Consider the following 26,884-nt stretch of genomic DNA (forward strand, 5'->3'; position numbering starts at 1 on the left):
GCAGTAAGAAGTCCTCCTGCCCAAAATGACAAGAACAAAAACGTAAAAACTTTTAAACTTATTTTTTTTCCCCAGGAGGGTCAGAAAGCCATTAGCTACCCTCAGCATGGCTGTTACTGGTAGGAGTCAGAGCTTTGCACCTCAAATAAGGCTTTTGGTATGACAGCCCAATTGCATCAGTTGCCTTTCAGTAGTGAACGAAGCTAAAAACTAACTGTTGAGCTTGAGTACATTTCTACTCCTCTTAATCAGCACAGCAGCCCACTCCCAGCCCCGAATTACCTTCAAACCACTGTGCTTTTAATACGACTTCCACCGCAGCAGCTTTCAGATGTTAAGTCTCAAGGCAGCCTGCAAAGGAGGATGGTACAATTTCTATTTCATGTAAGAGGAAAGCGAGGCACTGCTCCAGGAACATGTCTGAAATCATCCATCAGAGGCAGGACTAGATTGGCTCTCCCTGGTTCTGTCAAGTTAGGCAGCACTGAGAGATTTCCATGGTGGGCTGAGAGCAGCAGGGTTTATTTGGGCCAATTATACACTAGTCACACCTGTGGAGTAGCTGTTGTGGTCGATACAGGCTGTCTCACTCCTCACATTTAAATATTTCCTTAATACCTTGAGATCGGTAAAGCCTCCCTGTCTAACCTGTCTGTCTGTATAACAAGGCCATGCTGGATGAGTACATGAGGAGGTTATTCTCCCCTGATGTGCAGGGCTGGTTGGACTGCATAACTTCAGCAAAGACAGCAAATCTCTCGTCTTCTCACCCTCATACACCTGCAGAGTCACAGAGACACAGAGCTCGATTGAATCTTTTACGTCAGTGAATCCGCAGCCCTGTTACTGCAGGCCTCCATGTCATATAACCACACAAATGTCATAGAAACGTCCCCGTGTGTCTCAGTACCCAGCTAGTTCAGCTCTTGGGTTCTGGGTCAAGGGAATCATCCTTACTACAAGGAGCTACAACTTGGCTCTACCCCAGCCAAGGTCTTGACTCTTTGTAGATGGGCTTTAATGCTTCTTGCTCCTTGGGTCCTGGGAACTGAGCTCTCAGAGCCCGTTTACTGCCAGGAGTCGCAGCTCCGCTCATCTGTACCCACGTGGCCTCCAACAGCAGTTTGGTGAGGGGAGAAGTCCCAGGCCAGAGCCCACGCTGACCCAAAAGCTTGGTGGAGCCAAGCTGGGAGGGTCAGCCGTGGTTCAGAAGCACAGCATCACACGGCTGCAATGAGGGGACGGCGGCATCGTTCATAAGCAGCCATAAAGTGCTAATTACTGAATTTCCTTCCCCTTCCCCAAAAGACATCAGGAAAAACAGAGGAATTTCAGGTTTGTGGTGTACCTTCGCTGCGCCGGCAAACTGATTTTTTTCCTTGTTCTTTGCCCCAAAACAAGCTCTTCATGGTGAATCGTTACACCTGCTGATCGCTCCCGCGAGGTCCCCCGTCACTCCTCCGTGGCAGCGCACTGACTCGGATTTCCTAATACTCAGCTGCTCAAGCGCAGCCTTCGCCAAGCAGAAACCACTGCCTTCGTGGTCTGCCCACCGACGCCGCCGGACTGCCCGTGCTCAGCCAAGGCGGATGCAACGAGCGCCAACACGCAGCCTCGGGTCTGGCTTCTTAAAGCAACAAGTGAAGTCCCTTATAATTATAAATGCAAATGAGTAGATTCACAAAATGAAGGCTCTGGAGCACTGGCACCAAAGCTGCAGCTGGTCTAGGTAACAAGCAGAAAGACGCTCTCAAGGACTCCTATATTACAAGGCCCACTCTTCCCTCTCCCTCTCCCCCTCAGCTCAGCTGAGTTTATCACATGGCCTCTGCGTGTTAAGAATAATCTTTCTGGAGATTTAATTACAAGATGATAAAGAAGCTGAGCTACTGCAAATGTTGTAAACTCTTATGAGCATTAATGCTACTGCAACAAGTTTTTTATCACATTAATGACACTATTTCTCTCACGCCCATGACATACACACAAAGCGAAGGCATGGATGCTGGAGTCTGTACATCCAATCGAACAGAAATCTTTCATGTGTATGAAATGTGATGTGGAAACTGCAATAGCAAGTAGTTTTCATTACAGAGCTGTTCTTCCACTGCCTTAATCTCCCCAAATCTATAAACTGAAGGAGTAGTTATATTTTACAAATGTGTACATACACGCACAGGCGGATGTGGAATAGGCATGCAGATGCTTTTATAAACCACAGAATGTGCTTCCTCCTTGGCAGTCTTACTATGCTTTTTATTTTTAACACCAAATAAATACAAAACAATCCAATAAAAAACAAACAGCAGTAAATCTGAGAAATTGGTCGCTTTTGAAAGCAATACTATTAACTAAGTTTAGGCCCCAAATATATGGTTTTGGGAGTGAAAAACCTCCCCAGGTCTGCAGTACAGATAGCTTTGTATAAATGACTCAGTACATCAGCCAGGATTTGGGATTGTGGGGGCTGAAAGGACAGGTTTTTGGAAGGTAGAAACAAAAGGCACTTAAATCTAAAAGGTTTTTCATAAGCACTAGGAGTTTAACTACTTTATGTACTTTTGAAAGTATCTTCCTGAGATATCTTTTGCGTGTCTCAGTGAAGAGCCTAGAACTAGGTGGACAAATCTGGTCGTAACGGGTGAGGGTGCAAGCATCAATAAACACTTTGCATTGCTAAAGCATACAGCTTTTCCAAAATCCCTCTGCTTTTGCAGGGAATGGCCCGGCTCTTGCCGCTTCGAAGGTATTCTACATGTCCAGCATAGCCCCCTTTTTCTACTTCTATTTTTGTAATGTTTGCCTTACCAGCTTTCTCATTCCCCTTCGTGCCAGTGAAATACACGTCTACAAATGCAGATGGAGGACACACAGGAAATTGGATCTGGTGACCAGGAAGAAGCAGTGGGGAGAAAAATAAATCTCTTAATATCTAAGGCCATTGTTTCAATATTCCTACAGAGTTTTCTCAGGTAAAGGACCGGGGCATACATTGCTGAGAGGGTCACACAGAGAAATGTCTGCATTTCACCCTGACTTTGTAAATATACACTCTACTTATTTACTCTGCAGTTCCTATCTCCTATAAGATTCCAACTCCCAATTTTACAGAACATGAATCCCCTCCAAAGTATTCCAAAACCAGTTAAAAATAAAATTTTAAAAATAGATAGATATTAAAAATACTTCCTTGCTTCTCCATGAAGGGGAAGGTGGTTTCTGGTCTCTCTGAATCAAGAAGTTCTCTCTCTCTCCCAGAGGTCACCCTCTGGAAAGCTCTTAGCTCTGGTGCTCTGGGGTCTTTCCTTGCAGAGCAGCATGATGTCCACGAGCTAGAATTTCTGCAGGAATTTGAGAACCAGGTCACGCAGTTTCACCCTCAAAGGTTCATCATTGTCGCAGATGATGTGTGTGGAGTCCTCCTCAATCTGAATGAGGGTTTCTGCCTCCTGGAGGAGTACGATGTGGCCCTTAGCTGTGTCCTCCACCTTCACATCACTGAAACCATGCTAGATGTAGTGTTGGGGAGGGAATAAAAAAAGAGATGTTACTACAACTCAGGAAAACAGGTAGAGATGAAAGATTGGGGCACAGTGGGGAGGAGAGGGGAGAATGGCTACGAAATACAGAGTGCCACTGCAGATATCCTAGATCTCTGGGATTTGCAGAGGAAACACGCATAGACTAAGCTAAATATGACCCTCATCATACAGATGGATAAACTATAGAACAGGGAAGCTAAAGCCAACATTTTCCACTACATCAGGCCACTGCATTTGCAATATCTTGAGAGACAAAGAGGACAAAGGGCTCCTTTAACTGCAGAAATGACCATCTGCTGCCATTACTGCCTCAAAGATGATGATAGTGGAGAGCTACTGAACCCCAGGGCTGATTTCCTCACAGACAATCCCACCCTTTTTCCTGCTAACTTTCTCCAAGGAGTCATGCAGGCGAGAACAGGGCTCCACAGAGCAGTAACCAACGGCTTGCAAGTTCAGCCACCAAACCCCCTGTCCTGCAGCTCCCCAGAAAGCTTCTCCATCAGTGGAGACATTTCCAGGATCTCTTCTTCGCTTGGTCACGTCATTTTCATATAACTTGTAGGAACTTATACTTTTGAGACCTCCTCCCCACTGTTTTTATGGGAAATCAGCTGCTGAGTCCAAAAGTTACACGGGGGAAGTTCACCCACCCAGAGTGACCCCAAAAGCTCTGCTTCCACAGGAAACCAGGAGGACATGACTGGCATGAGGACCCTATATCAGGAATTGCCTCCATGGGGAACTACTCGCTCCATACTCGGTGCAGGGACACATTCCCTGACGTACTTTGCTAGCTCATTAGCCCCTCTCCATTTCAAGCCATACTAAAATTATTTTCCCTCTCTGCTAACAAAGCAGCACATTTCTGGGATTAGTAAAAATCTGCTTGAACCTCACTTGCCACCAAAAACTTATTACCTTCTCGAGCGTCTGCACAAACTGGTCCACAGGAATGGAGCCACTCAGCAATGGCTTCAAAGGTTTACACTCTGGCACGTCATCACTCACTCGCTTTCTCTTCTTGCTGGCAGGAGGTTGCGGAGGTTTTGGAGGGAGCTAATGGATGAGAAGGTGAACAGTAATGCAGTGAATCACATCAGCTTATTATAATTTAGTTGGAATAACAAGTACATGAGATAGAAAAGGAATACTGATTTTGTTTTCTGCAACTAAAAGGGAACATTGCAGTGCTGAAAGAAGAAAGGAGACACCCAGCCTTGGGCTCCACTACAGCTCTGCACACACAAGCCACCACTTACAGAAATAAATTAGCAGTTTTAGTTCAAATCTCTGTCATCTTAAAATTTCTGTCAAATTCAGTTCTGTTCAAATTTCCGTCATCTTAAAAGGCCTGTCTGACTCAATTCAAGACTGAAGCTTTCTATTTTAGCATTCAAGTTCTCTGCAATATTTTCTAGGAATCAATGCCTTGAAGAAGTCAAAGCCTTGAAAATTACACTCTAAAAGATGCAACAGGTTGAAAAACAGGCAAATTCAGAGCAGTAGCTACTCGGGGAATGAGAAAAATGGGTAATCTATTTCTCACTGGCCTCAGAAAAGTAAGTCTTTAGGAAGAACTTGAATACAGACAGGGAGGCGTGAGAGATGCTGCAGTGCCTGAAAAATCACGGGAGTATGATCTATGTATAATTTTGTCCTGCTTCAGAAAGCTATTTGCCTTAACTCACCCCTGAGACCCTTCTCTGTTAGCAAGGAGGGGGAGGCAGGGTTAGCACGTGCAGCGGTAGCTAACCTGGCACTGTGCGCTGCTGCACGTGGGGGCAAGGTGCGGGATTAACTAAGCACTTCTGAAAGACCATTTCATGGAGATGAAAACCAGATTCCTACAAAAAGAACAGTGAGGAAATTATCGTGTAAAGTAAGTCTATGTGTCCTGTGCCAAGTTAGTTAGGTCAGGGAAGTGTCAGTGCTGGTCTTTCCCAGTGAACTAGCAACTCAGTCCCTGGGAAAAAGGAGCTGGGGAAAATTTCTCCAAAATTTTGGCAAGACCATTTGCCGGAGATGCGTCTGCACAACACACAGGGAATTTGCCTGAAGCAGCCCCAGTGCCTTGTAGCACCCTGTACACTGCAGGTGACAGACTGGGCTCCTCGCAACTTGGTGTCTTTCCCATCATGTAGCATCATGTCTGAACCTGCTGCTGCGATGTCCCTGTGTGTCTTTCAACAGCCAGGGAAGAGTGTTTTTCATCCTTGGGAGAGAAATGCCGCCTGCTCAAGCTCCAGTTCCACAAGCAGGAATGCACTTGAGTCACTTTACAAAACCCACTATTTTCCCTTTAGTTGGTGGGCCTACGTGCACATACCATGTTATTTGTGCATGAATCACTCACATGGCTCTGTGTTCGTAGATTAAGTTTTTGGCACCTGTCTACACACAGCTTCTGTAAGTCCCAGAGGTCCCAGGCTCAGCCAGTACTGACAGATACCGCTGTGCTGGCCTACCTCCATTCATTTATGAGGGCTCTGGCATTTTAAGCCTAGGTCTAAATTTACTTGGCATCAGATATCAGAGTAGAGAAGAGAGTAAATGAACAACAAAAAGGGGAAAGCAGCCTCAGACCAACTGCATTGCAATACTTCAATTTTTTCAGTGTTGCCTAGTGTTTCTAGGGAACTGACTTGGAAAAAAGTAAGACAGCATGTCTGCTGTGCACTGATATAAATCCTTAACCGATCTTTATGTCCCTGCATTAAAGACATTACCATACTGGGCCCTCTTCCCAAGTGTAGTGGGCCCAGCCCAGCTCTGCAGCCCAGCAGGAGAGGCAGTGTCATGCAGAGTGTGGCTTCACTGAGTTCCCTGCACACTCATGTGTGAAACGAGAAAGGGGACCAGGGCATCCACTGCTGAGCAGGTCCATCAGACATCATCTCTTTCTGCGGAGCACTAACGCCAGGAATTGCAGCGTCAGCCTAAAGGAGGTGGTAGGAAGAGAGCGTACACTCTTACTTTGTACAAGGGTGCACAATCTGCTTCTTGGGGAACAGGGCAACTTAAGGAAGACAAGGAAGACAGTCTCTTCACATGTCTAATGATTTAGGTCACCCTCTGACCCTCAGTTCTAAGTCCATGAGAGGCTGACTGATGCTGATCCTGGTGTACGGGTTATGGAAGACAGCAGTATGATTTGTAGCCTCTCCTCAGGAATAATCTCACTTCCCCTTTTATCTTAGCCAGGCACATGGCCAACGAAAAGAGGGTAGAGAGATTTATTTGCATCCCACTCTCTACTCTAAGTGTAATTCCTCAATCGCACATGCCAGGACAAAGCATCTGACAAGGACTCTGCTCTGGTGAGGAAAGAGTTGTTGGAGGGGTTGCCTCATGAGAGCAGCTGGGGTCCCAGATGGCAGGAAACCCGGTGTGAGGATATTTTTCTCCCTTTCCCATTATACTGTACCTGCAGCACATGCTTGTTGTCTTTAGTATGCAACACGGCAGAAACTGTTGCTAAGGAAATACCAGGCTTAATCTCCAAGGGCACAAGCGAATCTGCAAGCTAAAGCAAAAGAAGGATTTTGTTCAGCAAGTGATAATCTCAAAATTTGTATGAATCCAGCTGTGATTTAAATTGGCAGCATGGTATTTTTAAACATGGACTAATGAACTGTAAACATAAACCCACTGATACAACGACAGAGTGCTCCCCTTACCTGCTTAGCCCTCCTTCCAGCTCTTAAAGCTACTGACTTTCACACCGTTATCAGAGCAGTGCGAGGTTTTCAGTGACCAAGGCAAGTCTCACAAAATATAATTAAAGAGAAAACCTCATTTAAAAAGACATCAACTGCTTTAATAATAATTTTGATTAGTAAAACTCATAATGCAATTCATCATTATTTATTATGTTTGTTATGCACATGAACAATGAAAAATCAAAGCCAGTTTCCTTTCAGTTCCTTAGTGCTGTGGCATTCTGTCTGCAGAACAGCTGGAAGAAAATGGTTTGTCCTTAAAAACCCAACGGCTCTGTTGACTGGTTTGAAATTTTTCCTTACAACACTGCACAGAAACCCTTCCACTGCCTTTTATATAATTCTTCTCTGAAAGAAATAAAATTTAGTCTTGGCTCCAACTTTGAATTCAATGGCAACCTCCCAAGATCCTCAGCATTGAGGGTGTTGGCAGTGAATGTGGAGCGGGCAGTACTGCACCTGCTGAAACTTGCGGAAGTTGGCCAGCTGGGAAGCACCTCTTCCAGCCATGTTTCCCAAGGAACACTGCAGAAAACAGTGCTCGTGAACACAGAAAATTATTCCCTTTTTCCCTCCAAGGGAGTCCTAGATGACAATACACTGGGCAGCAGCCGCCGCAGCAGCCGCCCTGGAGTCCTATCCACGAATACAGCCAGGATCTAGTCCTAGATAAACAGGTACCTTCACACCGCATGGGCCATCAGCCCAAGCAGTTTCCAAGTATCACTCCCAGCCAGGCACGCTCCTGTTATTCACTGTGGACCTGACGGCAAGGGCGCGTGAAGTGTGCTCTGTGTCTGGGGGGAAACCCTGCAGGCGATTCACAAAACAAAAACAGGTAAGATGGCTCGTGCGTTACACCACTGGATGGGAGGACTCTTCAGTTGTGAAGACAAGTAACACCTAAAGAGACAGAATCTACTCGGCTGTTTTTCCTAACAGTTGTACCATCAACCCACCCAGACCATCAACCCATCTCATGCAGAAAGGGCCTCTACAAGATGATCTTCATCTGAACTCCATTCCCTTTCACCTTCAAACACATGGCACCTCCAGTTGGAGCCATATATTAAGAAGAGCTTAATCTCCAGGTAAAGGAGTTCTTCTGAAACTTCAGCCATCTACTGTAGCGCTTCCCCAGAGCAGAGCTCTGGAGAAGCAGCTATTATCATTGTCCTGCCAGCAAGGCAACATCAGCTCTCTTTACCTTGCCAGATGCTCCCATGCCTGAAAAGCAGGAAAAGAAACTAAATGGATTTTAGAAAAGCATGGTATATTCCCATTTTGGAGATAGCGCACCTGAGGCAAAGCAAGATTAAATTGCTTACCAAAGACCATCTAGTGAATTTTCAAGAGGATCCAAACCAGGAGAGGGAGGGAGCAGAACAGCTGAACCCTGCCACTTCTCAAGAAATTTCAGGTACCAAAATTGTACTGCCGAGTACCCTGGTCTGCTGTAAATTATGACTATGTACGTGACCACTCTCTTACTACAAAGCTCTAATCCTTATGAATACAGAAGCAACTGAACCTGACTTCAAAAAGCACTCACTACTGGCCTAATCCTTTTGCCATCAAAGCACTGAGAAGGCTTTTCTGTTGGCTTCATTAGCAGCAAAGTTCAGCTACTCCTAATAACTTCTGAAAATCTTACGTACCACTATTAAAGCTGCAGGAACATTTTGAGAGCACCTCCTTGAAGTAAAACAGTTGCATAGATGATTGTTTGGGAAAAACACAGACATTTTAAGGCTGCATTGAAATCCCCTAAATTTTGCACATATTCTGACTTGGTGAATCTTAGAAATCAAAATTTCATGGAGCAATTCAGATTGCTCTCTCTGGGACTCTGTTCAAGATCTTTAAAGCAGGCAATTTGCATACAGCCTTTACAGTTTGTTGTTGAAGGCTAAGAGAATGAAAATATAATGATAATCATTGCTTCAGACTTCCCCTGGGACCTAAAAATAGTAACACTTGCAGCAGTGTGTTAAGCTGCACTTTGCAGTGGTCGAAGGCACTTTCCACTCCCACCACCTTCCAGAGGAGGATCAATACAAAATGGGCTCTAATGAAGAATACATGGCAAAATGACAAACACTGTAACGAGAAAGATCCTTAAAAAACAGAGAGCCGCTTAGAATCAAAGTCCTCTTCTGCCATTGAAATACTTTGATATTAACATTTATGCAGGCTTTAACCACACAGTTGGTAAATAGCAACACTTTAATTATTAACCGTCAAAAAGACAGTAAGACAGACTTTCATTTTTATTTTCTCTAAGATATTGCTTCATCTCACAGCCCTCTCCATGCTGTGGCTAATCCTTTTATTATAGAAGTTCACTGACCCAAACCAAAAAGGTCATTTAATCACATCCAGTAATTCACCCACCAAGACCAGACACCACCGCTATACTCCTTTCAACTGACCTCCTGCACACACAAATCACAGATCTCTTCCAAAATGCTGGATTAAAGAAACCATTTTCAGAGAGATAGCAAATCTTGTCTATACTCCAAGCAATGGCAACTCCACCATTTCCTCTCGCAAGCTGTTCCAAACTTCAATTTTCCTTGCAGCTAGGAAACCGTGTCTTATTTCAAGGTTGAATTTGTCCAACTTTCGGTTTCTGGATCTTGTTATGCCTTTGTCTGCGAGATTGAAAAGCCCCCCACTATGCAAGAATAAATGTGTCTTCCTTCCAGTCATTATCACAAGTCTAATGCCACATGCTGGCATCAAGAAAGTCACAAAAGCAGAGACACACGGCACTGAGACCTAACATCACATTAATCAGTCCCCTGCCTATGGATGAGCACTTGGATTGCCTTAAGACAAACTAGTGTGTGTACATATGTGTAGTGTGTATTAAATTTTTTTAAATCCCTCCTGTTAAGGAAAGTTTAAAACAGAGACCAACCAAAACCCCAAAGTAATTGACACTCAGTAGTCTGAAACTGCAAGTGTTGATATGAACCTTGTAATGGCTGAGGGAGAGAAGAGTCAGCTTGGAATCTTCTGCTCCCGTGATCAGAGCTGTGCACCTACGTTCTTACAGAGTAAAGACATTTTTACCGTAAACTGCAGTTGAATCTTTTGCGTAGGATTGCATTGTCCAAAACAAAAAGAGATCTGACACATACTATGTGAGCCCAAACACCGTTGTTGGCCAAACTATAGTTGTTTATAAAGAAGAACAAAGTACGTGGGTTAGGTTACTCTGAAGTCTCTACTAAGGCCTCCATCGGGGACAACTCTCCCTAGGCTTAAGGTCGCATGCCATCATCAGTCACCAGCCAAAAATCCTCTTGTTGGCAATAAAGAGCTGAATAATGACTGAGGCTGGGATCTGAAACTCCTACAATAAAAAAAAATTTAGGCTGAATAATCAAGTGAATAAAATCAGGAGAGGACCAGAATTTTAGCACGTGTGGTCTTGGCCCTGTGGAGGATTTTCCCAGGGACAGACATGCACAGACATACACCAGCCCGTATTTTAACATCCAAGTTGCAGCTATACTGGCAGTGGTGACTACCAGTGATTTCTTCCTAGATTTTTGGGACACCTCTCCAAACTTCTCCCTTTTCCCTCTTCACCTTCAAGTTTTATAAGTGCAATATCTCTTGGCCTACACTAGAGAGGACGCAGGAAGACTGACTCAGCAGGGAGAGGTGAAGTCTGAGTTGAGTGAGGCAAGCTGGATCTTCACTCCAGGACTGGAGCAAAGTGGAACAAGCAGGAGCGCAGCAAAGCTTATCAGTAATTAAAATCCCCTTAACTTTTCAGATCTGAAATTCACTGATGTGTACACTAGATTATAGCATGTGTATTTAGAAAGGGACACAGCTGGGTTTTTACATCAACATTAAATGTGTATTTTCCAGATTTGCAAATTGTGCATAAATGTATGATCCCTGCATTAGAGGTAGGAGCCAGAGTTGCAACTCTCTATCAAACCAGAGAAATCAAAGACATGAAACAGAGCTGTGAAACCACTGGGCAGGACAGACCCATTATGAACTCAACACATTGCAAGTCCTTAGAACAAAGAAAGAATAAAGTTGTAATATATTCCTTGGGGCAGGGATGAGTTTTGTTCAGTGCTTGTGCAACACTTAGTGCTCAGAAATCCTGCTAAGAGGTCCATTACTCATGCTACTATACCACAGTAATAAAATAAATGGAAAGAAAATTAAAAAAAAAAAAAATCATTAAAAGTGGATCACATGCAACTAACACAACAGCTTTCTCTGATAAGACAACTGCTGAGGAAGAGCCACAGTCTGTGCTTCATGAAGCACTAGCAAGGTACCACATGGGAAATTACAAACTGTGGATTTCTACAGCAGTCCTGAGGTGGGGAAAGTGCTGGTTAAAGCAAAAATATTCCCAGACAACTACTTGGCTGTTGCTGCAATTCCTGAAGGGTCAGTCTTGATCCTACTCCCATCCAATTTTTATTAATGACCTCAGTACAGAACGAAGAGAGTGTTCAGAAGGCCCCACTGAAGTTTGTAGAGGCACCCTTAATAGAAAGAAAGATCAGGCTATCATAGAGGAAGAACTAGGTGACCTCAAGAACTGAAGTGAGAAAAACAAGATGAAATTCAATAGCATGAAATGCAAGGCCAGTGACTGGGCTAATGCCGAGAATTTCTGCTGTGAGCTGGCAGCTGCTGGAAATGACAGAGGTGAAGGGTCCAGGTTTATTAGTCCACCCCATGAGAACTGAGAGTCACAAATGTGACATGGCCATGAAAAAGCAAATGCAACTCCAGAAAATATCATGTAATTCTAGCAGAGATGAGCTATTGCTATTATATTGGGCCCAGCAAGATCTCATCTAAACTACTTGTAAATTGTGGGTAATTTAAGCTCAAGTAAGATATTCTGAAGGGCAGATTAGGGCAGGAGAAGTTCTCTTGTAAGAGGAAACTTAAGTATCTTGGCTTGTTTAGCCTGGCAAAAAGAAAGCTAAAAGGAGAATTTGATTATTCTACATAAACACCACAGGGAAAATACCAACAAAAGGGAAAATCTATTTATGCTAAAACATGATGTTAAGAAAACGTATGTGCAGACAAGCCATGAATACGCATAGGTTGGAAATTAGGATGTTTCTAGCCATCAGAGACAGTGGGGGTTTGAACAGCATTCTAGAGGGAACAACAGGGGCAAAAGTCTTCGTAATTTGAAGCTGGTGCCTTACATTTTGGAGGCATGTTATAAACACTATTACTAACTGCAGCTGGGTTCTGGCCATGTAACCCATGAGGGCACTTCCATTTCTAGGTGGAAATGATTGCTTACAGCCTTGGAGATTGCCAGGTATGAAAAGATTCTCACCCAGATCCTAGTCCCTAAAAAGGATGCAATTCGTATGTGACAGAAAAATATCCTCTCCCAATTATCAGAGAAGCCCAAAGATTTTAAGATCTGCCTGCTTTCAGAAGGAGTCCACCAGGCCCTAGCGATCACAGTTTCACAGAGATTTTTACAATAAGTAGCCCTCAGCAAAATCTGAATGGAGAACAACCTGCCTCATTCTCCATCCCTCCACTCACCTTGCTCCTCACAGACATCAAATCCAGTTTCTGGATGCAGAAAAGCATCTTCCCCCTGTACCTTTAACAGGAAAAGAGTGCACAAATATTCCACATGCTTAAAAGCTGTGCAATAGCCCTTTCACAAGCAGGGATGACCTGTACAGTCAGTTTTGTAAACAGAAGAAACATGGTCTTCATCCTGTCACTTATATTTCGATGGCAATGTTAGGAAAGGAAGACAATTTACCGCACCTCCTACTTCCCTGCCTCTTCTTATCTCTTCACTATTTAAGTACCAGGAGTTCTGTTGTCAAGTCACTTGAAACCAGACACAGAAGGGCACAAGAGATTATAGTGTGGGCAGAAGTCTCAAACAGATTCAGCCTTGGCTTTACACCATCTGCTAAATCAGGCAGAGTCTGAGTGCAGGAAGTCTACAAGTATCAGATCCTGCAGAGGAAACAAAAAGATATGTGGTCAAACACATGCACTGAGGAGGAAAGGTCTAAAGATTTAAACAAGCCAGTGGAGTAAGCATTCATGACCAGAAAGCATATTAAACAAGGCACAAGCATGCTGTAGGCCATTGTGCACTAGAATGGAAGTCGAGGAACCTTTCTAATGAGACTTAAAGGAACAAGGGCAGAGAAGAGAAGAACAAACATCCTAGAACTAAGGGCATCTATATAATCATTAGTGGGTGATCCGAGTCATGTCTTGTTGAGGTTTCAGCCTCAGATTTTACAGAATCCAAGTGTTTTCAATGGGATGATTATGTTGCTAAACTAACACTAACTTAACAGATCTTTCAGTCTCTGTGGGTCTGCTACAATTCTCTCTGGAACAGATTTTAAAGTCTCATTAACTTCAGTGAATGAAGAATCATGCCATAAATATCTAAAGTTTTTGATATTATTGCTTGCAAATGCCTACATCTTAGCTTTACTCTTCCATAGAGCAAACATCTAGTGGAGAAATAAAACAAGTTGAAGGGCTAGTCCTGCAGTTTTGAGCAATGGAACAAACCTCTTCTTTTCCACGTTACACGTTCCATGTTCAACTAATGGATCAGGGCTCCATATCAACATGATGGCCCTTGCCCCCAAAGCCTGGAAATCAAAACAGAAAGATATGTACTGACCGACCAACAGGAACTAATCCTGGGTGGGATTATAAACAATAGTCTTGGCACAAAAGCTAACCACTGGCTTTTTGCCAATCCTGTGCCAAAAGACAGTTTTGAGGAGTTATTTAAAAAGTGTAATGAAATAGATTTATGGCTGTTTAATGAAGCTCTTCCCCATTATGCTGCGTAGCCTGGGAGCAGGCAGGAAACAGTTGTCTGAGGAACTTACAGGAGGACAGTGGAAGCCAGAACCAGCAGAAGCAGAAATCAGCCTCAAACTTGAATGAAAAATGACATGTAGGGAAAGCAAGGAAATGAAATATCTTCAAAGTAAAGGCAAGCAGCTTACAGATGCAAAAGATGAGTCATTTGAAAGACATGAAAAGGGCATCAATCAAAATATTCAAAATACAGTAACCAGTTTATGGGTCAGAATGTCAAGTCATAATGTAATGTTGTTGAAGCTGACTGGGAAAAAAGGAGGTGAGTGCCTGGCCAGAAAAGAGTGTTATCTTACAGCCAGCCATCAAAAATGAAGGAGAAACAAACCTAGATATTAATGTGGGCAGGCAAAGGCAGGCTGGGAGCAGAAAAGCAGATCCGAGTTTCATCAATCTAAATAGGACAATCTGTGGATGAGACCAACCAGAGAAAAGGTACGGAGGGGAGGGGAAGCAAAGGAAATTAAGGATAACACATTCAAAGCCCACGAAAGAAGGGAGAAGGGAGGACAATTCTCTGCAGAAGCATGGCAGGTTGAACAGCCAGGAGAGAAGAGACATGGGAGTAAGGTGGGAGACATTTTTAAGAAGAAAAGAACAGCTGATTGCATTGAACACTGATGACGTAAATCAGGAAGATGGCAGATTACAGTGGTTCTGGCTTTGTCTAAAAAAAGGTTGGTAAAAGCTGGGACAAGAGTAGTTTTAGTGGAATGTCAAAAGGTCAAGTCAAACTCAGAAAGGGCCTGTGCTAGAACAAGGGAGGGACTCCAGGCAATTTTACAGACAGTGGATTCAGTGAGCTTGGAGCTGAAGGGAGGAATGATAGTAGCAGAAGCAAGCAGGCTGGTTATATTTCATTTACTTTATGGTAAATGAGACTACGGCATCTTTATACAAGGGGAACAGTCAGCGGAAAAGGAACAGAGAGGTCAGGAGACTGGATAATGTAGAGTCACCAAAATAAGTTGAGGCTTAGAAGAAAGGCAGAAATCAAAACTCTCTAGTCCCTGAAACATGGAAGGAAGTTGGAGAGGTAAGATGAAAGCCATGTTTTGCATTTCTTTCTCTCAAAAAGGAATTGGCAAGATCCTACATGGAAAGAGAAGTCAAGACAGGAGAAGGGGAGGGGGGAGTGAAAGCTATGTAATTATAATGGGCTGCCAAGTGGCTGTTTTCCTAATTCTTCTCTACAGTAGTTCCTTATAATTTCACTTCATGTCAGGCTATGCATTGCCCATTCACACTCTCCTATACTGGCCTGTGTCCTGAAGAACTTGCAAACAGAGTACCTTTAAAACGCAGAGCCCTCACTGAAGTCAGTTTGCTGCTGAAATCAAGTGATCCGCACCATTGTTCAGCTGTAATTAAACTGGAGGCACATTATTTGCTCAAACACTACTGTTTAATTTATCTGTTTGCTCCAGAAGGTGTTTTCCATTTTCCCATCATTCTCCTGTGAATAGACAATGCCTAACCAATTTCCAGGAAGCAGGTTTTTTTTTATTATTTTTTAAAGTGAAAGGCAGATGCGGAGAAGAACAAATTAGTTAAAGTGTAAAGGTTTCCACAATACCTCTGAGAGCCATTCCAGCCTGGTGCCTTGGGACTGTTAAAACCTCTCTCTAAACAAAGGCTGCTCTGAGTGTAAATCTCATTAACATACAACAGCCCTGCTTGACCTGACTTTGCTCTTTGGTGAAGTGATTGATATGTAGACAAGCTCCAGCAGCATAAGTAAATTTACATTAGTCTGACAGGCCACAATCTGAACCACCGAAACAGTTTTGGAAAGGAAATTTCATACTACCATACCGCCAGTCTGTATTGACTGAAACCATGATGAGCCAACTGTTTTGGTTTTCAAAAGCTTTCAGAATCCAGACAGAAGTTTGAGCACATGTCCATTTCTGAGAAAGGGCTGTGGATGTTAGGAGAGGGCCCTGATCAGGACTTCATTGAAGCACACATTCTTTTATGAGACTTTTAGATGTACTTTAGACACAAGTCCTAGACCTGGAGCAGATCTAGCAATTACTTTTTTTTCCAGGGTGGATTTCATCATTCCATTTTTGGCTAACATGGTTTTGACAAATAACAATAGCAAAGTTTGCTAGAAGCTATAAAATACCCTTTCCAACTGCCACTTGACCGTTCACAGAACCCCAGAGCTGGTGGTAGCCCACATGAAACAAATGCCCTTTCCTCGCAGTATAGAAATTCCTACATATTCAGGCACCATTACAGACTCTTCCTGGATGAAACTACTGAAAAGGGGACATGAAGCAGCAAATACTCCCCACCAGGGAGCCTCATCTATCATATCTGCAATCCTGTCTTGCACAACCCACCCAGCAGAAGGGGAAGTTTCAGCCATTTTTTGCCACCACTGTGTAAACCCTGCCTGAAACCAACAGGCCATCTGCATCAACCTCTCAAAACCAACATCCTAATGACCTCTCTGCACAACAGGACAGACAGACAGGGCTCTTCTCCTGGGAGAGTGAATGAAGCAAGCCATGCAGATGGCACATAAAAATTATTAGGGAAGTAAGGTGCTTATTTAGCGGGTTAGCATCAAAAGACATACAGGCCCCAGAAAAAGACAGTCTTTTCCTCCTTCTCCCATTTATTTGCAAACCAGACAATGATCCTTTGGGATTGACTGTTGTGACTGCTTACACAGAGTAGGAGAGATCACGTAGTTACACTTCTCAGCAGTTATCAGCTATGCTGCTAAGCCTCGAAGTCAGACAGGGTGGAAGACAACGTACCATCCCTCCCATGCCTTATCACCACTCTGCAGGTCAAGCTGGAAGCAAAAACGAGCCTCACACCATGATGTGATGAAGACATGTTGAAACAGAGATTGTCCTGGGGAGACAGTCTGTGATCACTACAAAGTTGGTATTGCTATTCCTCTAGCAAGTTCCCTCAAAAAGAATGAGCGAGGTCTTTTTTTGAGGATGATTTGCATTAACTCAGTGCTGGGGAATGGCATTCTATTAACAGCCCTGAATCACAGCCTTGCTCTCAGAGGCAAGCACACAACAACTAAGGGGTCTAACTCTCAAAGAACCCCCTGAGGCAAGCAAAGACTACCTCCCTGACAGAAATGGGGAAGGACAACAGTTTTCCTGAAAGTCACAGGGATGATCTGGTCTACCTAACTTTTGTATCCTATTAAAAAGTCTTTTCAGGAGTTTCATTACATACCAAGTAGCTTTTTGCAACAAGTTGGTAAGCGCAGCTTTCAAACCAGGGAGAATACCTGAACATGGAAAATCACATGAGATGTTTCTACTCCCTGAGCACAGGTAGCTTTGAAATTAGGACTCCTGTGTGAATACAATTTGATGTTATTTGTTAGAGGAAAAAAAAGGGCCATTTCTGTCAATATTCCTCTCTGTGCAGCTTTCTGCTTGAACACTCCAAGTTAAAGTGAATGCAATAGAAACCAGCTCTCATTTTCTACATGCTTCTTTGATACCCATTTCCAGGTTGGTAAATACCACGACATTGTCTATAGTGCATCCTCCCTCCAACACCCCAGCAGTTTTGGGAAGTGCTTTTATTCCTATGCGCTGGTTTTACCTAGAGGTATAGGAAGAATCCATTCACTTCAGTGACAGACAGCACCTAAAAACCACTGGAGAACTGGGTTTGAGAAATGGAGAGCATTTTCACATTAGTGGCTGCCAATGAGACTGAATCTACATGGCCTCTTGAGCCTCAAGTATAAGGGATCTTGCTGCCAACAGCCAAGCTAACAAGAGAAACACTGACTTGTTTTCTGATGTGGTCTAGCCCCATGAGCATGGCACTGCCTTCAGACTAATAAGCTCTGCCAGGGAACTCTGCAGTCCTCGGTGTCCTTTCCAATGTGAGCTGCATTTTGTGCTTTAGACTTGTGCTGATCATAAAGGAAGACTCCAACAGAGCAAGAAGCTGAACCTGCAACTCTTATGGACCAGCCTAGCTTTTAGACACCCCCCCCCCACCTTGACAGGAGCTTCAAAATGTATGAGGGTTGGTGAATATTCATCTGTAGCATCCATGCTAATTTGCATTCTGTTTGCAGGAAAAGCTGGTATCCACCCTCTTCACAGGGCTGACACAACGGATAGGCTCACATACAAAGGCTCACTTAGACCCCTGCAGTTTAGAGAAAAACCCAAAGCTTCAGTGCAATCTAAATAATAGGTAAGCCATGTACTGGCTTTCTGCACTCAGAATGTACAATTTGGTTTGGTCATGCTGGTGTGAATGGAAGCCACGTTTTACTAGTCTTAGGTTTAACAGGATCCAATAAATATGCAAATTTCCCCCCAAATTGAATATACATGCCATGATGGAGTTGCATCCAAGTATATTTTCTAATTAAAAAATCCCTCCTTGTCTCTGGCAGTCCTCTAACCAGTGGGCTGGGCAGGCTCCTAACGGAGCTGATCCACAAAGTAGACACACGTGAAATGGTAGGAATGGGTGTTGCAGACTGGCTGAGGGATTTTGTTACGTGGGTACCAGTTCTGTACTTCATGTTTGGCTTAACTAAGGGTACTTCCTCCCTCTACACTCTGAGGAAAAGTAGATTCACATATTCAACAGTTTCTAAAGGGCAGTAACGCCTGCTTGTAAAAAGCCACTGTCACCTTTGATCCAAGGACACATTTGTGCTGATTGGATTGTCAAAAAAATATTTTAAGATCATGTCTGTTAGAATATGGGTCACCCTTTGTATTATGGGTACATTTATATTTGATTTATGGGGTTAATAAATTATTAATAGATGTTGCAGACATAAGTAGTCCACATTATAGACAGTTACAAGCAACCCATTAACCTGTTGGAGTTCAGCAGTCTGTAGGAATTAACTATTTATTGAAACTGTTGTAATACAAATGAGCCATTTCACTACTACACCTTTAACAGTGAATACCGCTCCTCAAGGGAAAGCGTATTTCTCACAGCAGGTACAGCTGGAGAACGAGAAAGACAGCTCCTGGCTACTAACTCCCAGATTGTTTGGATCCTTTCCATGGCCCTGGACCACTAATTCAAACTGCAATGCCTCAACTTACTCATATTTAAACTGGAGATGACTGGCTTGCCTCACAGGTGGCTAGCAGAGATTGCCATTTCTTCTGTATTTTGAGATGTGATATATCCTTGCAAAGGACAATTAACCTGAACATATTTTTTGCTTGCCCACAATGTTTTTTTCAATTCCCATTAGTTTACACAGTGAAATTCTCTCTCAGAAATGCTTCTTTCTTAGCCCTCCATTTGATAGAAAGTGCTTTACATGATCATAATCAACAGTAAATCACAGCCACAAGATATCTTTAGTCAAAGGGGCTACTGAAGCAGTAGCTTGGATTTGGCTGTATGAGCAAGAAGCCACCATCTTTTACCCCACTTTCGCTACTCACTTCTGGCATGATTTCGATCTTCTCATAGCGCCGCTTGTATGGAAGAGTCAGCACCTCTGCTCTGCGGTAGGACATTGGTGGAGGCTGGCAGTCTATCATCAGATCTGTGCGATGAGACTGGGTGGGTGGTGGCTGAGTGTACTGCTCCGGGCAAACTACATGGAGAGGCTGGAAAAGAAGAGTGTGGTGACTTATAAAAGTGTTTGGTTGATTCTGTGTGCTGCCCTACAACAGTAATCATTGCCATAAGGAGGTCTGCAGATTGTTGTTAGCAAGCTAATTTATTTGTATGAAAACAACATCCAAAAGATGCAGTCGAGAAGATCCAGTCAGTATTGGAACAAACTGTTCAAGGAGCAGGCAGTCTTTGCTTTGTATACAACAGTGTCCAGAGTAACAAGGCCTAAATCTGTGTCTTTAATCACCACTTCAATATTAGCAGTCATGTTAGCTGCCAAAAGGAGAGAAAAAAGAAGAATATTCAATTGCTTTTTCTTCCAAATCATTCTCATCTAAATTAGAAGCAAATGACAGTAGTGGTGGAGACCATCACAAAATGGCATGGAGTGAGGCAGATGTATCAATATGCAAGGCTGCAAAAACATTACCACAATAAGCAACTCTGAGTTTTCATGACCTGTCAGCAATGTATTAACAAAGCATAAACACGCTCGTTGCCCAAAGGATCGCTGCAGGATTTAAGGAAGCCAAAGGACAAGACAGTGTTTCTGCAAACTGTTTTGGAAACAGCATTCTACTTCAGTAGTAACACGGAAGAAGATGCTTGTCCGAAAAACAGGCAGTGGCAATTGCTATCAGTTGTGCGGTGACAAGCCAGGTCACAGAACAATGAAATAAAATGATCCAGACTTTGTTAAGAGGTTTGGAAGAATATGTATTTTTGTGTTCAAGTTGAAGACAGAACAAAAGGAAAAGCTCAGCCAGGAAAAAAAAAGGGTATTATTTTAATTATGTCATGAGTCAGAAAGCAAATTTCAGTAGAAACAAATTGTATGGACAAGGAGAGGCCACTAAAGCCAAAAAGAGTCAAGGGGGAAAAGCAGAGACTACATGAACGCTCTGGCCTTCTTCCTAGACAGAAGTCTGGATTTTGCAAATGGAGTAAGGAAAGCAGTGGATTTGGAAGAAACATGGGAGTGAAACTCCAGAACAGCAGTGCCAGGACCAAAGCAAGTATCAGCTCCAGGATACAGAGCAGAGGAGATGGTTAAAGCTGAGGGCGCTGAGGATACTCAGCACTTGGTAGCCTTTACATTAAGACTGTGTTAGACACAGCCAGGCTTATTCATACAAACATGAAAAAGAATAAGGAATAAAGTTATTATGACTATATATACCTAAAAAGGAGGAAAGGAATGTACACACCATTTGCTCTGCGCTCTAAGCTTTTAGGGATCTTCCAGCCACTCTGTGCAGAGATTGGCAGTCATGCCATATTCATTTTGGAGCAGGATGATAAAGGAGAGCTCAATGCTGTGTGGTCTCTCATGGAAAAAAGGATTTGGGTATTGTCTTGATTTTGCTATTGTTTAATGTAACAGTTGTTCACAATTGACCTATTTATTTCAGGTGTGTGAAGAAAGGTTAGAAAAGGCAACAGAAAATTCATTACCTGGACTTCTTTGAGTAATTTAGACACCTGAATAAAATTCAGTCTTGTGTCAATGGGACAGTAAACACATTTCATTGCCAAAGGTTGATAAGGAGCCAGGGCATCCAGATAAGAGAAATCAGGTTCTGAAAAGAGAAACGTTGAAAACACTGAATGCCTATTAAGAACAAAGATGGCCCAATTCCTCTCTGATTCCACATTCTAGTCTAGACGACCTGTTGTTCAGCAATGTTAATTCTGTTACAGATTTCTCTTCCCTTCTTCCTTCCCCCACCCGTTATTTTCAGTTAATTTGATGAAAATTATGCCCACAATTAGTCTTATCCTAATCAAGCAACAGAGCAATACTATTTCATTTGAACACATTATTGCACGATTTTTATAACAAATTTAATCAAGACAAAAACATAATCTCTTATTTTTAATCAGATCCTGTAAAAGAGGGCAAGATGTACACATTTTTGGTACCATAAGGTAACCCAAATGTCAGCTTGTTTTTCACTATGACAAAAATGCAGCATAAAGATCGTATCTTGATAACATGTACCAATGTCCAGTGCTGCAGACACATTACCTCCCAACTTCTCTTCTTCCTTACAGTATACATATACCTTTCCTTTTTTTAATCTAAATGCCAGGTTCAGACTGGTGGAAAAACAAGGGTCCAAATTTTAATGTAACCCAAGAGGACCTGTAGGGAGCCCTCCTGTTGGAGGGACAGGGAATTGGGCTTTTTCCAGTTATGCCAGCAGAGCAGTTCTAGTTCAGGCCAGTATGAACTGAAGGTTGCTTGCGGTAGCGGGTATCCAGAAGGAAAGACGGGCTGTGATAACTTTATCAGTTGGTATCTTTATTAGACCTAGCAAGTCTCAACTTCCCTTTGTACTCTTATTACTGACTTTTAAAAATCAGATTAGAGGTTTCCCAGGGAAAAATCATGCACTGAACGGGGTTTTACTCACACAGAGAGTAATACATCATTGAGAATACTACAGAAAAATACTATTTTTTTGGTGAATGAAAAACGTAGGTCTCATAGGTGACACAGTGTAGTATACAAGTAGCCACTTGATTCTGGAGGCCACCAACTAATGATGTGGAAAAGCTTATGCCACCACTATCTATCTGGTAATTGTGGGATAGATCACATAAAGGGAATGCTAGGAAAAGAAAAACTGATATTAGTTTGGTAAATACAGAATGAGAAAAAGAGAAGGGGATGCATGAAAGACTTATCTGCTAGACTATTTTGAACCACAGGGCCTCAAAGGACAACCTGCAGAGTGAAGTGCAGTTGTGAACGACCAAGCCTTGCTAGAAAACAGTATGAGGTATTTCTCTGGTATCTGCTCAGGCTGTGTAAAAGGATGAATTTAAAGGAAACGTAAATACAGAGACTTCAGTCTAGATTTAGACAGCCATCTTCTATGTTCTTATATCACCCCGAGGAGACTACTGGCTGCATTTCTCAAGTAGACAGCAAGAAAAAATGTCCTTAAAAAGTTTACCACGGGAAGATCAGCATCCAGCATGGCATCTGACATTCAATATTGGGCCTCATTCTACTGATAAGGACAAGTTAATTGCTAGCCTAAAAATCTGCTGCTGGCTAAGTATCAGTGATCATGATGTGGTTATATTTACCCTTGTGAGAACAGAATATAGCATCAGCCAATGATACATATGTTTGGAACTGTCAAAGGGATAATTTTCCCAAGTTTAAAGCAATTGTCAGAATAACTGCATGGGCACATCAAAGTGAGAAATATTAACAAAAATGATAGTTGTACAAGAATGTCTTACTAGATGCCCAAAAAGCCATGAATCTAGAAACATGAAATAAAAATTGTACTGGGCAAAAAGCCATGCTAGTTAAAAGCAGATGTGTTAGTGGCAATGAAACAAAGCCTAAAAATATCATGTAAAAAATGGGAGTTAATGGCAGTTAAATTTAATAGCAATGAATAGAAGTTTAAAAATAAGAATACTAAGAAGGTAGCTAGTTGAAGAATGACCAGTGGTCAATTAGGGTTAATTCAGAAGACATTTTAAAACCCACTGGGAAAAACCAGAAAACTTAAGTCAGGCACAGATCCTCTGCTAGAGATATACAATGAAATTGCAAATAGTAAGTTTAAAAAGTTATCAGAAGAGAGCTTTTCCATCCCATCTCGTATTGTGGATGACACAGAGATTTGACTGCTTTTATCGAAGAAGGCCATGAGGCAGCACCTATTCAGACTAAGTATTTTTGAATGAGTAGGCTCAGAAAATGTACAGACGTGGATTTTTTGATCTAAGAATCCAAAATGGCATCAAGTCTATAGTATCTCTGAAGGAATTCTAACACAGGACTTTGAAGATTTAGAACATGTGAAAAACATAACTTGAGCTAGTCTCACAGTGAACTCATGTGACATACAGGAATAGCTGTTTTGAAACTACCAAAAAACCAGAAGTCACCTGTCTGATGGAAGACAGTGCTTGTCAAGGACACATATTGACTTTTTCTGACAGAATTACAGGTCTTTAGCTTTTCCCCCAAGACATCTGATTTACTACTGTGTGACACTGAGTTATAAAATCTTCCACTGAAGATGCACTAATGTGGCATGCATGAGCTGTTTTTAAGATCTCCTAGGGAGTTAGTTTTTAAAGCATTGCTGTTATCGGAGAGAGAGCAAGAAGCAGACTTCTTTCTACCGTGTTTTCTTCTAGAATTTTTGTGGCTTAGTGGTGTTCAATATTTTTGATCAATAATCTATTCAACACTGCTTCAGTGGTAACATTTGCAGATGACACAAGCAAGCAGAGCAGCACTACAGCTCACTCACAGCTGGTGTCCTGTCTATTGGCTGCAGCTGCTGTTTTAGTCTATATTCTCTTGTAGTTGTTTTTTACATTACAAATTGGAAAGGTGGAGACTACCTAGCTCCTGTGGACTGAACAAGCAGTGTCATCATTAACAATACCGCCTGGCCTGTAGTTTAAAGGTCCTAGTTACTAGAAACTAGGAATCTTTCACAGGAAAAGCTAGAACATCATCCGCTATCACATACTGCTTCAATGGACCAAATCTCTTTTGTAACTACAGGGGATTTTATCTTAAAACAGGACAAGCTAAATAATTAAATAATAAAAATCCTGGGCATCAATGGAGGTGCTTCAGATTTCCACTGGAGTTAAGAACAGAAGAATTTAATCTGCTAGGAATTTCTGTGCACAAAGATGTCTTTGTTCCAGCTGAGACAGTCATAGGGAAGTAGGAACATCCTGCCGAACAGATATGCTTACAGACAGAGACAGAGTCCAAAAGCCACGTATGGACAAATTTAGGAAACAAACCACCACAAGCACCTGGGACCACTGTGCACTCCAGGGTCATCACAACCAAAGCAGATCTCAACTGGAGTTTCATCTGAAGGATAAACTAGGAATGAATCTCAAAGATCATGACCTAAGGTATCCACAGGCTGTTAGGACTGCCATTCAGATGCCTTAACAACTTGCCAGGGCCAAGTTCTAACAGAAGTCTGCTCTATGTCCTCATTTCACAGAAGGATTACATTTTAATACAGAAAGGTCAATTACCTCTCCCTACAAGAAGGCACAGAATAAGAGTTCCTGCCATTAAAGGCCAGTTTCTGACACCCTCGCTGACGGTGGGTAGCACATTCAGAACCGTGATTAATGCCATGGATTTCCTAGGGATTTATGAAATACATAACCCAGCAAAGGGTGTAAATGCTCTGGTTTTAATTGAAATCCCAACTGGTGTAGAACTCATTATTTCCAAGACAATGCATATCTATATTGCAATTTTACCAATTACTGTAATTAGGGCGTATCTCCTGAAACCACCTCAAAAGTCAGGAACGATGGGTACTGTAACAGCTATGACGTTAGTGCTGTGGTACCACGCACCATTTCCCAGCATAAACACAGTGTAGATTTAAGTGTCTTACCTGCTCAGCAGGAACCCCCTTGTATCTTCCCTCCCCTTGCAGTAGGGCTAATTACACACTTTAAATCTTTTCAAATTGGTTTAACAGTATCAGGATACTGTGACACTTTTTGGTACCAATACTGTGAAAGAGTCAAAGGGACTTGCTCATCACTAGCCTCAAGTCTACAGTAAAAAAACAAAGGAAGGAAATAAACCTTTCCCAATCCTTTTTGCATTAGGAGGTTATGTGCTTTCCAACAGTCCTATTCAATAAAAAGAGAAAGAAAATAAGCTTAACAGTGGGACTCCATCATGCCCTTGCTGTGGGAGTAGGTCTGATCGGTTACTCAGTGCTCTCCTCCCCATTTCTAATTACTTTGTCCTAGTCCAAAATCCACACCTTTTTCATCTGGCTAAGTTATAGTGTAACACATCTCCCAGTTATACCGGAGATACATAAAATCAGTAGCAATGGCCTAAAGGATTATTTCCCTTCTCAGATCTGAAGAGTGCCCACTGTGGGGTTCTCTTTGGATGACACATTGGGTATAAAGATGAGGCACCTGGACAGAATGTCAGTTTGAGGGAAGGCCTTGAAGTATCTGGAAGATATCCCCCTTTGCTAGATTTCACAAAAGCTTCATGCTCTCTCTTAAACACTTTGTCTTGCTGTTAATGATTGGCATGGTCCCAGGATGCAGCTGCCCTGTGGATCTCAGGCCATAGCTCATTCCGAGGTGGATAGGGCTCAATTCATTAAATCCATTAAAAGGAGGCTCAGCACTAGAAGCAGACTGGGAGAAGTGGAGGAATTTAAAAGACCTGTTGTGCCCCTGGCAGCCTGAGTCATTGAGAAAGGAAACAGCTCCCCTGGGTATTAGCTAGAGCTGTACCTTCAGCTTCAGGTACAAATGCGTCTGTCATCCAAAAAGCGTCTGAAAAAAAAGCTCAGCCAAAAGGCAGCAATAGCATAGATCACTACTGCCAGGTCTGTATGGGGTGCACATTTCTGAAACAGCAGAGATGACAGAAACATCTTTAGAAACAGACTGTCTGGTTACCTGAGGTTTTGATGAAAGGGCAGAAGGGATGAGGAAAGGTTTGTGATTCCAATGGAATATGGAGAAGAAGTGTTTCTCCTTTCTGACCAGCATCAGTTAGGTCTTGCCTGGGTTTAACTTGCAGGCAGCTGCTTTTAATCCAAAAATTAATTTCCTGTAGGCATTTTACTGCTGTGCATAACAAAGATTTTGCTTAGAAATGGCAGGAATGGACTGTGCATGGCAAAGGTTGGCTCTGCAGGGCTAAAATGAATTAAATGGCACAGTAATTACATTTGCCCCTACAGTCAATCCTGGGGTCTTAATTTAGATGAGCTCTTACTGAAGTCAGAAACTTCTGCCCCAGACCACATGAGTAAAGCCCCTAGGATGTGGCCATACTTAACCAGAGCGCACAACCTATTGTTAATTTGATAATGATATGTGCATTTTACTTACCTGTGAATATAACAGTGTTCAAACTAGATTTTCCCCATAACTCCATGAAATGAACCACATCCCCAAATCTAAGAGAGGGATGTCCAGTGAACACAACACATGGCTGCTTGAAGTCATTGCTGAAGTCTCCATGGATGCTGGGATAATGTTTCAATTTGTTTGTCTGAATGAGCTGAAATAAAAACAAAAATCCAGACATTACAAACTTTTCAT

At 42.6% G+C, this 26,884-nt stretch overlaps 1 protein-coding gene across 10 annotated transcripts in view; it reads right to left on the bottom strand.

Moving 5' to 3' along the window:
- Nucleotides 1-282: 282 nt before the first annotated feature.
- The window catches only part of INTS9 (integrator complex subunit 9), a 72,923-nt gene continuing 46,321 nt past the window's right edge, over nt 283-26,884 (bottom strand). For 4 of the 10 annotated variants that reach the window (XM_030036888.2, XM_041128951.1, XM_030036889.2 and 1 more), the window contains exons 12-17: nt 26,672-26,843; nt 21,227-21,351; nt 19,594-19,761; nt 6,970-7,068; nt 4,464-4,601; nt 283-3,509 (exon numbers count right to left, since the gene is read on the bottom strand). In XM_030036888.2, coding sequence (XP_029892748.1) covers nt 3,333-3,509; nt 4,464-4,601; nt 6,970-7,068; nt 19,594-19,761; nt 21,227-21,351; nt 26,672-26,843 — 879 coding nt within the window. In that variant the 3' untranslated portion in view covers nt 283-3,332. The remainder of the gene's footprint in view (nt 3,510-4,463; nt 4,602-6,969; nt 7,069-19,593; nt 19,762-21,226; nt 21,352-26,671; nt 26,844-26,884) is intronic. The other 6 variants (XR_005934062.1, XR_005934058.1, XR_005934061.1 and 3 more) reach the window with 6 other exon arrangements.

The sequence above is a fragment of the Aquila chrysaetos genome, chromosome 15 (assembly GCF_900496995.4).
Source record: "Aquila chrysaetos chrysaetos chromosome 15, bAquChr1.4, whole genome shotgun sequence".
NCBI classification, from domain to species: domain Eukaryota; kingdom Metazoa; phylum Chordata; class Aves; order Accipitriformes; family Accipitridae; genus Aquila; species Aquila chrysaetos.